Source organism: Falco peregrinus, chromosome 9 (genome assembly GCF_023634155.1).
Source record: "Falco peregrinus isolate bFalPer1 chromosome 9, bFalPer1.pri, whole genome shotgun sequence".
In the NCBI taxonomy this organism is placed as follows: Eukaryota; Metazoa; Chordata; class Aves; order Falconiformes; family Falconidae; genus Falco; species Falco peregrinus.
In genome coordinates, this window is record NC_073729.1 from 26,136,594 (window position 1) to 26,150,886 (window position 14,293).

Genomic DNA, 14,293 nt, shown 5'->3' on the forward strand with positions numbered 1-14,293 from the left:
TACAAACATTAGACATAAACCCACTAGTCCAAATCAGTAAAGGAAAAATGTAATAAAAAAAGCTAATAACTATTTGTTATTGGTTAAACTGACCCTACATATAAACTAGGTAGTATGCTACCATTTATAATACTGATGTTGAATTACGCCTGGATGCTGCAAAACCTCTTGCCTACTTGGCAATGCTTAGGCATATTAACCACAAGATACTTCACAGGCCCCTGTTGCACTTCTTTGCCAAAAAAATACATTGACTACGGATAGCAGCGCCCACCCATCAAACAGAAAGTACACACATGAGCCGACTTACACGGTGTTGTTGAGCTTTGGCTACTAACGCTCCAAGGCATTAATATTGTGCGAGCCTAACGTCACACGCAGGGATGGCAAAAGCGCTGACGAGCTGTCCCTGCCCTTAGCGCTGCCCCGGCCTGGAGCGGCGCCGCTCACAGCACCTGCCTTAGTGAGGGACACAGCACCAGCTGGTACCCGCAGAGATGCGGGACACCACCACCTGACCCAGCCGGCATTTACATCGCTCAAGAGGTTGTGGGAGCCAAAACACACCGCTAGCATAAAAACAAACAAATGGGCCTTTGGTCATTTCACAATTTACTTTGTAGGGTTTTAGGCAAGGTCTGTCGGAGATTTCTGTTGCAATAACCAAAGGCTTTATCAATGCTATAGTTCTATGCAGCTACATTGAGTGTGACCAGGTGATGGCAGAGCCCCCAGTCAGTATTTTGCATCTGATAACACTGAATTATATACAACATGACGACTAGTTCACCACCTGCTGAGGCTTAAAGATGGCTGTTAAGATTTCGACTCAAAACAACTTCCCCCCCACCCCCCGCCCCGCCATCCTCTTCCATCCCAGAATGAGTCACCCCCTTAAAAAAAAAAAAAAAAAAAAAAAAAAAGGCAAAAAAGAAACAATCTCCACAGTTCCTTTTTGTTAACTCCTTCCCAGCTAGAACTGGCTTAGGGTCACATGGAGTGCTGCCCAGGATGGTTGTATGTTTGTTTTCATCACTCCTGAGATTGAAGGGAATCTGATACATGCACCAAAAGGCACTTTCAAATATATATATATATATATATTTTAAAAACAGTGCTTCTGTTCTAAGAAATTCAAGTTAAGACAGAGTGCCTTTCACTCTCTTTAGTCATAAAGCAGGTAAACGAGCAATATCCCAGCTGACATTAAAAAAACCAAACCAAAACAACAAAAAAAACCCTGCAGCAGAGACAAGTGTTCATGCGAGACAGCTCAACAGTCTAAAAAAAAATCGGAAAGGAAAAAAAAAGGGAAAAAAAAAAAGAAACCTTCTATATCACCACTAAAAATAACAATACAGTCAGCAGGGGATATTAATTAAAAAAGCTGCCACATCTGTACAGTTCTTGCTTCTGCATCAGCTCTTTTTGTTAATGTTGTTGTCTGTGGGTTTGCTTTTTTTTTCTGAATTGTTTTTTTTCTTCTTCTTCTTTTTTTTTTTTTTTTTTTTTTTAAATAATGTGAGGTCAGTTTAATCTTCCTCGCCTCCCCCATACATGTCCGCCAGTTTCTTGAACCTGGGCCCCCAGTCGTTAAGGTAGTCGTAGTCCTGGTCCCCGGAGCTGGAGGAGTTGAGGGAGCTGACGGAGCCGGCGGTGGAGCCGCTGCCCTCATAGTCGAAGACGAGCAGTGAATCGTAAGGGGGGGCTGTGGGGTCGTTGTCCGCCGCACGCAGACCCTGGGGGGCAAACACACGGCATCAGTACCCACCGCGGGGTTTTGTGGTGCTGGTGCTAAGGGAGTGTGTTCGGGGACGGGGCTCCCGGCAGCAGAGCTACGAGGGGATGGTGCAAGAGAAGAGAGGATGGTGAGAGAATGAGGGGCTTGGGGCTTCCCCGTGCCCAGCTGCCCCCAGCACAAACCCCACAAACTCCCAGTGCCTCTATAAAAGAGCCGGGTGGCGCGGGAGGGGTTTACTCCCAAGGATCCAGCTCTGCCCTTCCTGGGTGTGCCCGTTAAGATTTCCAGCTTGGCCAACGCAAGAAGGACCAGCACCCTTCCTCTCCTACCATTTGGTCATTTTGATGATTTGGATTCCTTCAGGAAAAACAAAATAACTCCTAGTAAAATGCTGCAATTAGGAGGGACTTGGGGTGTGAAATCCCGGGCAGAGGGTTGGGGAGCCTTGCTGGTCTGTGCGCTGTCGGCAGCAGTGCAGGCAGGCTGCGGAAACGGCCTCGGGATATGGAGAAAAAGAATTGCTTTGTTGCAGCCCAGCGTCAGGAAAAGCCTAGTGGGACAGACCTACAATAAAGCAAAATGTTCTGTACTCACACCTTCCGCAACCCCAGCCTCAGCGTGGGGAGACGGAGCTGGTTCCACTGCCGGGAACAGAAGCCCCAGCAGGTGTGAGAGCATCTTCACATGCATGGATGTGTGTAAACGTGTGTGTGAAGGATGGGCAGGAGCAAAGGAAGAAGGAATTTTAATGATGAAAATGAGAAAAAGCACAGCAGGAAATGGATATAATAATAGCATTAAATTGCTATAACGTTTATTCTTCTGACTTAGGAAATGGATGATGTGTTTAGTCTCGGAGGAAATAATGCATTGATTGGTTTGTAACCAACTCAATCACTCAAAACTAAAAATGAGATAACCCAAACACGAAATGCATAGATATCTGTACAAGCGGATAGAGAAGCACTAATCTAACACAAAGACACCCATAGGATCTGAGATGAAGCTCTCTGTTGTGCGAACTCTTTGGGGCTTTAGACCAAATAGAGCTTACTAAGAAGGTGCAGACTGGTGACACAATTACAAGCCCAGGAGCCACAGCTGGCACCTCTGGCTTTCGGCAAGCCAGGCAGCTGTGCCCTGCCTGCCACCACCTCCCTGCCACCACCTCCCTGCCAGGAAAACGCTCCTTTGGCCACGTCCAGACAATGTTTTTACTGACAGCAACTGCAACATTCACAGTGATCCAAGGGAGAGCGGGATCAGGTTATACCGCCCGGATGCTGAAAAGCACCGTGTTTGTGATACCCACAAGTCAGAAATCTCACGCTTTTTGCTCACACTTTGGCTTTTTACAGGCTCGATGCCTCTATTAGGCCAAGTCCTGCATCCTTTGCTCATGCCAGTCATTCCCCTGGCTTGCATCAGACTTCTCAGGTGCATAATAGCATCACTTGATCCATGCAGCCAGGAAGACGTTGCATAGCTGATTTTAGCTGGCTGCTCAAGCTTTTAAGATGTGACACAGGACACCCTACAGAACTTACCTCATTAATAAAGTCACCAATATCCCCTGGATGTGGGATTACTGGTCTTATAGGATACTGTGGTTCAGCACCAATAGGTCTTTCATCCACTCTTCTGACTCCAGGTGTCTTGTTCAGCACATGATCCATGGTCTCCGGCTGCTGGAGCTGGCTTAAATCATAATCCTGTGACAAGTGGGAAGGCATAGAGTGAAACCACAAGCTTTTCATTCAGACTATCTACCCACCCAATGTACAAACAAGTCGAGGGGTCTAATTCTATTTCAGCTGAAGTTCAATGGCAGATTTTACATCTCTAACTGTTACAGATGAACTAACATCTAACATCTCTAACTTACAGATGAACCCGACCCCTGAGTAGCTCATAAAACCAACCTCCTAAGGGTGTATCTTAAAATGTAAGTTAAATCAAACACTTAAATGTTTTCTGAATATTTCACACAGCCTCTCCATCTTTGGGATAAAAACCTGGTCTCTGTTTGTGTGTGCGTATGTATATGCATAACTTTTTGATGAAATACATAATATAATGTAAAGACACGGCGTTGGTACACATATTATTTTACATTTCCACAGAAGTAAAAACATTAAAATGTGTATTGCATTTATGCATGTAGGCCTTTCAAAGTAATTATGTTCTTTCTGCTTGTGAAAAATCCCAACAGAATAGGTTTCTATCAAGGAATGAGAACCAGCTAATATTTCATTAAAAATGTATTCATGTAGGTAATGGTGTTTTGCTGCTCTTCCTTTGCTGTTATTTTTAACGAATCCTTTCTAAAATATTTAAGCCTACAGTGTAGTTGCCTGAAACCAGATACTTCAGCTAGTTTGAATGCTTGTAACAGTACTTTGTTCTACTGGTAAAAGTATTCTTGTGCTCAGATGGAGATGATTGGATCTCCAGGAGCAGTATTTATAAATAACTTGTCAGCGACAAGGAAAAAGAAATGCTAATTGCAAGGATTTTTCTGTGGAACAAGAACTTCACAAGTTTTGGGCAAAGTCCCTGCTCCAGTTCCCCGGGAAGGTTCTCACCAGGCTCACAGCTCACCTTCGGATGCCACCAGGACCTCCACGGCAGGACGAGCTGCTTGCTCCTCAAGCACCAGCCCCAACCACTGAGAGCAGGACTCACCGCCACCCACCACACACACAGCAGCCGCTGCACGGACCCTGAACCATGCAGCCCACTTAAGCAAGCAAGAATAAAACCACTGTATGATGCAGAGTCACTTAATTTGCTTGAACATCACATCTGAGAGTGTCATGGGCTCTGGGGTTAGGTAGGAATAAAAAAACAGTGACTTAAACATGAGTGACCAAACTTTGCTCTTTTAGCTGAGGAAATATATCCGTAGCGGAGGGAGAGCACCTCCCAGGAGTGCAGACCAGTGAAGTTTTCATGCAACATCAGCAGCGGTGTCTGTTAAGAAGAAGCCACCGCAGAAAAACTGACACAACCAGGCAGGCTATGGCTTAGGGCTCTGTCACCAAGCAAAGCTTTGCCATTGTACGCTTTGCTGTGAAAAAGAAAATCCCCAAATGTATTTAGACATTTCGCATAAACCACGTCCAGAAATTTAAAGAAATTAAAGGCATGTTAGAGACGACTCAGTAAACGCAGGGAAAGCCCACAGCAGCTCTAGGCTGAAACAAGTCAAGGCAAGTGCCTGCAGCCACAGGTCCGACGAGAGCGGCAGCTGCTGGCTGGTTCTACCAAGATCTCTGATGCGGAATGGTACAATAAACAACTTCAGTGACTGAAACAACAGAAACATTGTTTAAACGTGAGTTTAAACCCATGTTTAAACTGCCCCCCAGGGAGTAGAAAGATTCATGTGGCATCAGCCTCCTGGCATGATCCTGCTTGCAGGGGAGAGCGTCCCAGTGGCACGCTGAACCTAAGCTGGCTCTCACCAATGTCCACACCACACCAGGGGAGCCAATAAAGCTGCCTGCGGCACAAACAAGTGGAACGCAATCCTTTGCAAGTACTTTAGTGAAAATCATGTGGTTTCTGCCTTTTTGAGAGCACAGAATGCACAGCTGCTCCTTGGCCATGACCCATGGTCTCACCTGGTCTTCCTCTCCACCTCCCTCTTCGTCGTACTTCAGAATGTTGTCCCTGACGTCGTCCTCAGGGTCGATCAGGAGCTGCTTGGTGTGGCGTTCCTTCTCCCGGCGTTTCATCCACACCACGAACAGCAGAACCATGGCTGTAACGGGGAAGAAGCTGCGTGAGGCCAGGCTGCGCGCCGGGGCACGGCGGCGTGTCTGAACGCCTCGCTTGCCCTCTTCCACTGCGGAGAACTTCACCCGCTGCTAGTAAGAGGAATAAAATTTTATCCTATTGTGTGTTCTAATTTGTAAGGGAGAGATCAGTGCAAGCTGTAAATACTGTGACAGGCCTCCACTACAAACATTTCTTTAAGATCCATCACCAGCACTGATTGAGCTGATGTTTATCAGAAGTACAACACACAATCAAAGGAAAAGCAAACAGCAAGTGCGAAAACCTCAGCTTTCTGAAAATATTTGATGTAAAACCTGAATTTTCAGGAATAGATTTCTACCTTTGCTTTATTCAGGGGCATAAAATAAAGGCAGAGGGCAGACTGCTGCAAGGTGCTGGAAGCAGCTGGGTACAGACGACCACCACCTCTGCCTGACCGGCTGTCCCACCAGTGTGACACAGCGCTGCCTGTCAGCTCGCCAGCCCTGGCCATGGTGGTCATTTTGCTGTTGCCTGCAGTTGGCCAAGCAAGACTGGTTTGGGAAGCTGCATAGCACTGGGTCCTGTCATCCATGCCAGACTCCCTCATCCTCCTCCCAAGTTTCTGAGGGAGGCTTTCCAGACTTCCAGGATCATATTACCCAGGACATGAGCATATGCCTTGGGCCATTGATTTGCAAAACAGATCTAAGATTGTTTGAAATCCTTTCAGAGAGCAGGGCTACCTTTGCAGAGCAGATCTGGTAGCACAGAGCCAACCTCCTCAGGCACCAGCCTGTACGTGCCAGGCCCCGGCTAATCTCTCAGCACAGCGAGGGATGAACAGTTCTTGAATCATGAGAAAGTTTTCCCCATTTAAACAACTTAACCCAAAGGGAATGCTGGCTCCCCGTTCCACCACCTCATCCTTCAAAGGGCCACCCATGTCCCAGAGGCTGCGCGCTCCCTGTGACTTACTGCATGGAAATTGCTCTGGCAACTTAAGTCTCCACTAATAAAAGGCAACCGGACCTTGTCTTCTTCAAGAATCTGTCAATACATTTGTTTTCGTTTTTGTGCTCAGTAGCTGCAAATAATGCCGTCAAAAATGAAATTCAGCCTGGGCAGCTGATGCAGCTACACCTCCCAGTAGCTGCTTCCTCCTCCATTCCCCACGCAAGCCACAGGTGAAGCTGTGGCAACCTGCCGGAGAAGGGAGCGGTGGATGGACAGCAGAGGTGGGGACGTGTGGCCCAGGTTCATTTCATCTGGGTCAACTCTTGACCGCACCGAACCGATGCAACCAACACAAGCGAACTCGGGCAGGACGTGAGATGCCAAACCTTCTTTGTGTTTTTTAGCTGCAGAAGGACAGCAAGCCATAGGGTTTTCTGTCCCTTTGCCCCTTCACAGAGCCTTGGCACTGCTTCGCCCAGGGCGAGGACGGAGAAGGGACCAGACCCTGGGGACACGGGTGGGCAGCCCAGACAGCAGCCCCACTGCCCAGGAGGTGGTTAGTGGGATCCGAGTTTTTCCTCCCAGCACCACAGTGTTTATACACAACAGGAATTCAGTGAAGTGAGCAGAAGAGGATGGGACAGCTAATTAGTGCCATTGTGTGCCAATCGGCTGCCATCCCTGCCTGCCAGCTAACAGAATTGTTTTCAGATAGTTCAGCATTTCTTTAATGCTTATCCTAGATCTATTTAAGAGAGAAAGAAGAAAAGGAAAGAAAATGTAACTCTTATCTGCAATATAAAACCTCAGCTATTTAGCAGACTATTGAAGTCTACTTCTCGTTGTTCCTTTTCAAGTCTCTCACAACAAGATACCTGCCTAGTCCACAAAGACAATATTATAATGGTTACCGGGGTTTATCTTTTTTTTTTTTTTTTTTTTAAATGCTACTTTTTCATGCACTTGTGGAAAAATCTGTGCCATTAATGCCTTTACAGCTACCTTGAAGAAAAAAAGATCTTCAAAGTGTCAATAGCGGATGTAGTGCACTCTCCTTCCTTTTATTCACTCTGCAGAATGGGAAGTGCTATTACTGCTGTTAGACCCATTTTCACTCTGCATGTAGTTTTCCTTGAAATCTGTTGTCTTCACCCTTCACAATTTTTACGGCATTGCTCTTCTAAGTCTGTTATCTGTGCAGCTAATGCATCAGGTATCAGGAAGAAGAAAACTCTGAGCCAAGGTAAAGGCAGAAACTTCCTTCACCTGAGCAACCTCAGATATGTCCCCTTGGTGCTTCTTCCTTTTAAAGCCATCAAACTTTGACCTGCTGACGCTAAAATGGACAAATGGCACAAAAAAATCTTGCATCTGCCTTTTTCCAGGCTATTGTTCAGAGGTCACGATACAAAACAGATAGAAAGGAGGCAAAACACTGGAAGGATGTAACTGGAAACCTGCTCATCGCAAATTACATTTTTCATCACTGATACAGTGCTTTGCAGCTCTTGAAGATAAAAAAAAGTCAATTAGAATTACAGTGAATGTAAAAATAAGCTTTTGTAATAAAACCCATAATTTAAAACGGGATAATGTATCTGAAAAGGAAAAGAGGAATCTCTTAAATCAAATGTCCTTCAGCTGAAGTTAATTTCAGTCAATAGGATTTTCAACTGTTAAATCATATTTTAGCACTGGATTTATAAAAAGCAGCAAAAAGAAGGCCCGTGTTTAATCACCTCTGTGGCTTCCAGTGCAAACTTTTAGCCCCAGCGGCACGCCTGCACACCCCAGCGTGCCAAACGTGCCAGGGCTGACCAGCACCACGTCTGCTGCTGGGACCCCACAGCCACTGAAGGACAGCAACTGAGCATCGTGGCTAGGCACAGGGACACTTCCAGCAGCTCACATGGGCTGGGTAAGGAGAGGGGACTGCACGGCCACAAACACCCACTTTTCTTGCTTGCTCTCCAGACTGCTTCAGTAAATCAATTACACAACCATACATGCCCATGGCTGGCCCAGGAGGGCTAGATGTTTGCCCAGAGATGACCCATTCTCCTAATGTACCATATCATATCCACATTAGGTGACATTTGTAGCATACGTCGCTCTGTCTGCTCTCTGTTTAAACACATTGGGGGTAAATATTAAATGTTATTTAGCACCATAACTCCCATTAGCTTTAATGCGAATCCCATGGTTTCATCCTGCGTTTCTTGATGAATATTTACCTCCTTGTTCATTTCAGCGCTCATTTTTATCTATTCCTACTGTGCCAACTCCTGCTTGAAGTTATAATGATATCATTTTTATTTTTAAGTATATGCACACATGGTTATTGGTAATGCTCATGGAAGTCGGGACTAATAGCGTTGCTGGGCAAAAGGGATGGCTTAGCCTAGAGCAAAGGGATGGCCAAACCTTCTCTGCAATGCACCCCCAGTGCTCCTGACAAACTGGGGATCCTTCCTCTAAATAGCCACAATCCACCATGACTCTCCAATCTGATGTGATTTTACAAGCAATGGGAACAACTACCATTCTCCTATTCCTGTGAACAACCAGAAAATGACAGCTACACACTGGTTCTGCCAGGGACTTGCCAGACTCTCATAACCAGTCCATCTGGTACTGGGAACCAGTATAACCACAGCCAGCCAGGGACCCGAGAGCTGTAGGATTTTGGATGAGTTTTTCAACTTTTTCCTACAAATGCGGAGAATCCTATCACGCTCACTATGTATAAGATGCTGTCAGGTGTAATGCTGTTTGTAAAGCTACTGGAAGCCTCAGAAAGAGCAGTCCGATGCGCGCCGGGAGTGCTGCAGCTCGTTCTGCTGGTGCTGCAGTGAAAGAGGTTTGAATGCAGATGTGCGACACCCCCCCCAGCTCCGAGCTCCCAGCTCCGTCCTTTGCATGGAGCTGGGATGGCTCTAGAAAAACACCACCTACAGAAACGGGACAACAGGGAACAGGGTGGGAAGCATGATGTCTCCCAGCGGTGTCAGCCCCTGCGGTACTTACTGAGCAGAATAATGATGCAGATCAAGATGGCGATGATGGCGCCCGTGCCCAGCCCCGCGGCAGCCACCGCCCCGATGGTGGTGCAGTCGCCGTTCTCGTCGCACGGGCACACCTTCACCTTGATGACGGACGTGTTGTACAAGGGGGGGTTTCCAGAGTCCGTCACGATGATCGGCACATCATACACACCCGCTTCCAGGTACATGATGCGTAAACTAAGTTGGGCGTAATCGCCTGGAGAGACCAAGACAGACAGAGAGATGACAGACGCCCTGGCAGAGCCTTGCAGCCACACTGGTACAGGCAAGGCTCCTCTGCCGGAGCAGTCTTCTGAGTCCTGAAGAAGAGGCTACCAACACCACACCCGGGCAGGTCAGCTGCAGACTTCTGCCCTACGTTTGGTCAACGACCAGCCTGGGTTTTGGAAAATACCGCGTGTTTTCACTGCTGCACTAACCTACCTTGATGCCATTTGCAAATCCGGTTGCAAGCATTTAACATGGCACGAAAGGCAAATGCTAAAGCATGGATGATGCTCCCTGGGTCTGGGCTGCTCCTGGCCACTGCTCACCCATCCTCCCACCTCAGGATTTTTTGGGAAGCCCATTGCCCACTGATGACATGCTCAGCCAGGAAATCCCTCTCGTGTTCCTTCCCATTGCGATACGAGAGCTGCGGGACTGAGCCCTGAGCTGTGAGGGCACAAGATATTGCTCTGGCTTGGCAAGAGGGTGCCAGACCTCAGCGAGAGGGACCAGCTTTGAAGCCAAAACCAGCCCGTGGCTCCATGATATCTTCCATCGTCTGCTGAAACTACCAATACGAGAAGCAATTAGGGCCATTTGTGGTTGCACACGGCAATATAAAAATCCTTCACATACTGGTAATCTTCACACTTACCTAGCCCTCCTGGTTCCACGCTAAATTAAAAGGCTGCCTTTATGCAATTACGGTCAGAGAAATGAACATTGATCCTGATTGTGGCTTATGACAATTACACTGGAGGAACATAAGGAAGACTGATAATAGCTTTTTTCCCCTTGGCCATTATGGATGATTTATACTCTGTTCACTACTGATAACTGTTCATAATTATGAACTGCATTAAAAAAAGCCAAGTGCCAAGGCTCTTAGAGTTATGCTGCAGGTCTGATACAAATCATTTCTGATTAACTATCTTGTCTATAACGTCAGCCATAATGTGCTTTAAAAAATAAAAATCAGATAAAAAAGTAGGAAAGTTTGGAAGTTTGAAACCGCACGTGGCCTCATTAGTGAATCAGAGTCCAAATGTCCTCAGGATTGCCTGCCCCATTTACCATTCAGCCGTGTTATGGTCCAGTTCTTCCTCACCGCAGATGGCACACTTGGCAGCTCGAAGACAAAGGGCCCAACATTTGGATCGATGTCAGCATCCGTGGCCGTTATGTTGATGACATTCAGGTTTGGCTTTTCACAGATCTGTGCCTCCTTTGGCAGGAGCTCAGGAGCATTATCGTTGATGTCGATTAGGTAGATCTGCAGCGTGCCAGTGCCGCTTGCGGGGGGTATACCTGAACGGGGAAGGCAGAGCTGAACATGGACTGATGACCATCTCTTGAGAAGCAACGGGATTGACAACACCATGGACCGGCCCCCTCTCTGCTTTCCAGTTTCAATAAACCAGGATTTTCACCCTCCCTCCTTGGACCTTATGAGGGACATACTGCACTTTCATGGTCCCTTGCTTTAAAAGGTACTATTAAAACTTCCCCAGGCTTCCTAATGTTGCCATTTTTTGCTCCTGCAGAACATGGAGGTAGAGTCCTGCAGATTTGTAGCCTATAGCATTGTCCTTAGTCAAACTCTAAAAATACAAGGAGGCGATACCCAGCTGCTGGCCCAAATTTTGGTAATGGCTGTTCTGAAGCGGAAAAACCATTAGAAAGATAGCTAACAAGAGGAAGAAGAGGGCTTGGATGGAGGAAAAAAAATAAATTAAGTAGTGTAATCTGTTGGTCAGCATTTACTATAGGTAGCACTTGCTACCTATATATAGATTTGCAGACTGTTACAGTGCTTCAAAGAAAGCCCAAGTCTCCAGCCCATCCCACAGTCAGGCCTAGGGTTACGGTGAAAAGTCCTTGCTCAAAGCCTATGTTCCGAGCTAACCATCACCAAATGTGGTGGGTGACGCTAGTGACCCATGGCAGCAGCAGTATGTCCCAATATACAGTTCCTCACCCTCTCCACATTCGCCCCAACCAGCAGGGATGCCACAGCACAGCAGTCTTGGTTCGCCAGCCCCTTACTGATGAAGAGCCACATTTGTACGACTAATGACCACTTAAGCAAAGTAATACCCGCCCTGGTAAGAGAGAACAGCCTTCCCAGAAACGGCGCAGTATTTTAATTTCTTGCCCCACACACATGTCTGGCAGCTCCACGCTGGCCTGCCCACCGGCTCCCTTCTCGGGCAGCATTGCTTCAGCAATTCTTTTTAAAGTTTGTGCTTTCAGTCCTGGCTCTTCCTCCCAGTGCTGGATATAAAGCTACACAAACCACTTCCCCCACTAGGCTTTCAAAGGTTCTTCTCCTTCCACAGACCTTCCTTCCTACATTCATTTCTCATTTCTGCTCCACCTTTCAAGGGAGCCTTGAAAACTCTGAAGGAGCCCTGAAAATCCTTCTTTCATGGTTCCTACATAAGCTCTTCAATCATTGATCTCATCCTTTCATCTAGTTAGCATGGTGTAGGTCTCCTTCTAAAACAATGTCTTTGATCAGCTTTGAAAGTTTCTGGAGAGACAGACAACCCATCAGGATACTGGGGCTGAACATGAAAACTGGCTTTCAGGACCAAGCAAAGTGATTTTACTGTGTTCACATTACCCAGAACAGCTTCTGGGATGAACGCAAGCCCCACACTAGCCTTGGAGACGGACCAAATGCAAACTAGCAGTCCTGAGGGGCACCCACTGGCACAGGGCTGAAATAACCTGCAACTACCACACGTGCAAACGCAGCTTTGTTGGGTGACTGGGTGCTGCTGGGCTCCAGTTCCTCCTGGTTTTTGGTTCTTTCTGCTCCTGACTGCAGTTCTGGGGCAGTCTCGGGAGGAATGAAAAGCAAACAGTTTTTTAAATGTCCGAATACTAGAAACCATGGAACATTTCAAGTTATTTCAGCGGTCTTACGTGGAGAGAGCAAGAACATGGACAGAGCAGGTATTGATGTACTACCACAAAGGATCCTCAGACTTCATGCTCAAGAGGTGAGGACTGCTGTGGCACCACTGACTCCAGCGGAGGCTGGTCCGCTCCCTGAAATTAAGATTGAAATACTAATGACAGTATTTCAAAAGAAAAAGGAATGTACAACTGCTGCATCTACACTCAGCTGTTGCATTCTTGATCATCGCCTTTTTCACAGTGCCAGAGTCAGTGCGGCTGGAGCAAGGTACAAGCCAACTGGCTTTCATGTTCAGCTGCAAGCAGCAGTCACTCCCAGCCTGCTTGTGCGAAAATTTCTAAGGAACTTGGGCCACTGTCCTGAAAAATCGTGGCAGAAATGAAGTAAACTGTGCCTGTGGCTAACTGGCACCTTGTCACTGTGTGTCTGCAGAAAAGCAGGCAGCTGCAGGCAGGGTCACTAATGCAGCCTGGTGGCCCACAGGATTGGGCCCCAAAGGGGAGTTCCCGTGGGCAGGACCCTGCTTCTTTCAGTTACGCAGTCTTTCTCCCCTACTCAGCTCTCTGGTTTATGAAACCTGTTGGGACATTTGAGTTCTCAGCTCCTGTGTGACACTGGTTGAAATTGGCTGAAGGGTTCAAACACTGCCAGGTTCCACACTTGTGTAGACACAGTGTGATCCAAGAGCCTCTCTCCTCTGGGAAACCAGGCTAAAAATGTGCTGTTGATTAGGATTCCCCTTTTCTCCCCATTACACTGCAGCCAAGACTTTTCTTTAAGTGACTATCTCTGCACTGTAGCCCAGACAGAGCGAGCAAGCATGTCCATGGAGTGTTTGGTTAAACTTCTTTTTTTATCACATACTGAAAACAGCAAAAAGAACTTCAAGGAAACCAGATGCTGCTGCTGCTTCAAGAAAGAAAGAAAAATCCCCACCAAAACCCTGGGCCCAAAAGCCTTTCTTTGATGAGTTACGTGATGCTGGAGGACCTGCAACTTGGGAGAAATGTGGAAAGAGTCTATTAGCCTAGATGAAACTTTAGCTGTTATCCTAAGCACTCTAGACAGAATTTTAAATAAGGTGTTGCTTTATGTGCATTTTAATGGCTGCAATGTAGCAGTGATAGATTAATTTTTCAGAATAAAGAGATTTATCTAGGTCCTCACTTTCTGAACTGCTGAATGATGGATGTGGAGCTGCCAATGCACTGTAGCATCAGCACCGAAGCCGAAGCAAGGGGTTAACTCCAAATCACGTTGTACTAAGTGCCTGGGATTTGCAAGGTTAGGTGGTGAGGATTAGTTTGACAGGTTCAAGCTCTACCACTGTTTCTGTGAGTGGTCTTGGCCAACTCATTTGACCTGTTTCGCCCTGCGGCTCTTGCAGATGAACACTGCTAGATCCCCTTGAAACTATTTTGGATTTTGCTGTCCTGGCTACCTTCACAGAGGGGAAGCTTAGGATGGGGCTGTGGGATCACACCAGTCCTACCATTGATGGCACAAAGAAGAGGCAGTATTTGCTTCCTGGTCCTGCTACTGAGCATTGAAACCCTTCCAGGAGTTTGCCCTGTCCTTGTGACCCAGGATGCAATGACTGAAGTGAAGCCTGAAACCCCAGAGCGAGGAAGTTTT

General features: G+C 46.9%; 1 protein-coding gene across 2 annotated transcripts in view; it reads right to left on the reverse strand.

Annotated features, from left to right (window-relative positions):
• Window positions 1-901: 901 nt before the first annotated feature.
• Window positions 902-14,293, reverse strand: part of CDH4 (cadherin 4) — a 462,845-nt gene continuing 449,453 nt past the window's right edge. The window contains exons 11-15 of one of the 2 annotated variants that reach the window (XM_055814001.1): window positions 10,807-11,040; window positions 9,488-9,721; window positions 5,368-5,507; window positions 3,289-3,453; window positions 902-1,739 (exon numbers count right to left, since the gene is read on the reverse strand). In XM_055814001.1, the coding sequence (XP_055669976.1) occupies window positions 1,533-1,739; window positions 3,289-3,453; window positions 5,368-5,507; window positions 9,488-9,721; window positions 10,807-11,040 (980 nt within the window). In that variant the 3' untranslated portion in view covers window positions 902-1,532. The remainder of the gene's footprint in view (window positions 1,740-3,288; window positions 3,454-5,367; window positions 5,508-9,487; window positions 9,722-10,806; window positions 11,041-14,293) is intronic. The other variant, XM_055814000.1, reaches the window with a different exon arrangement.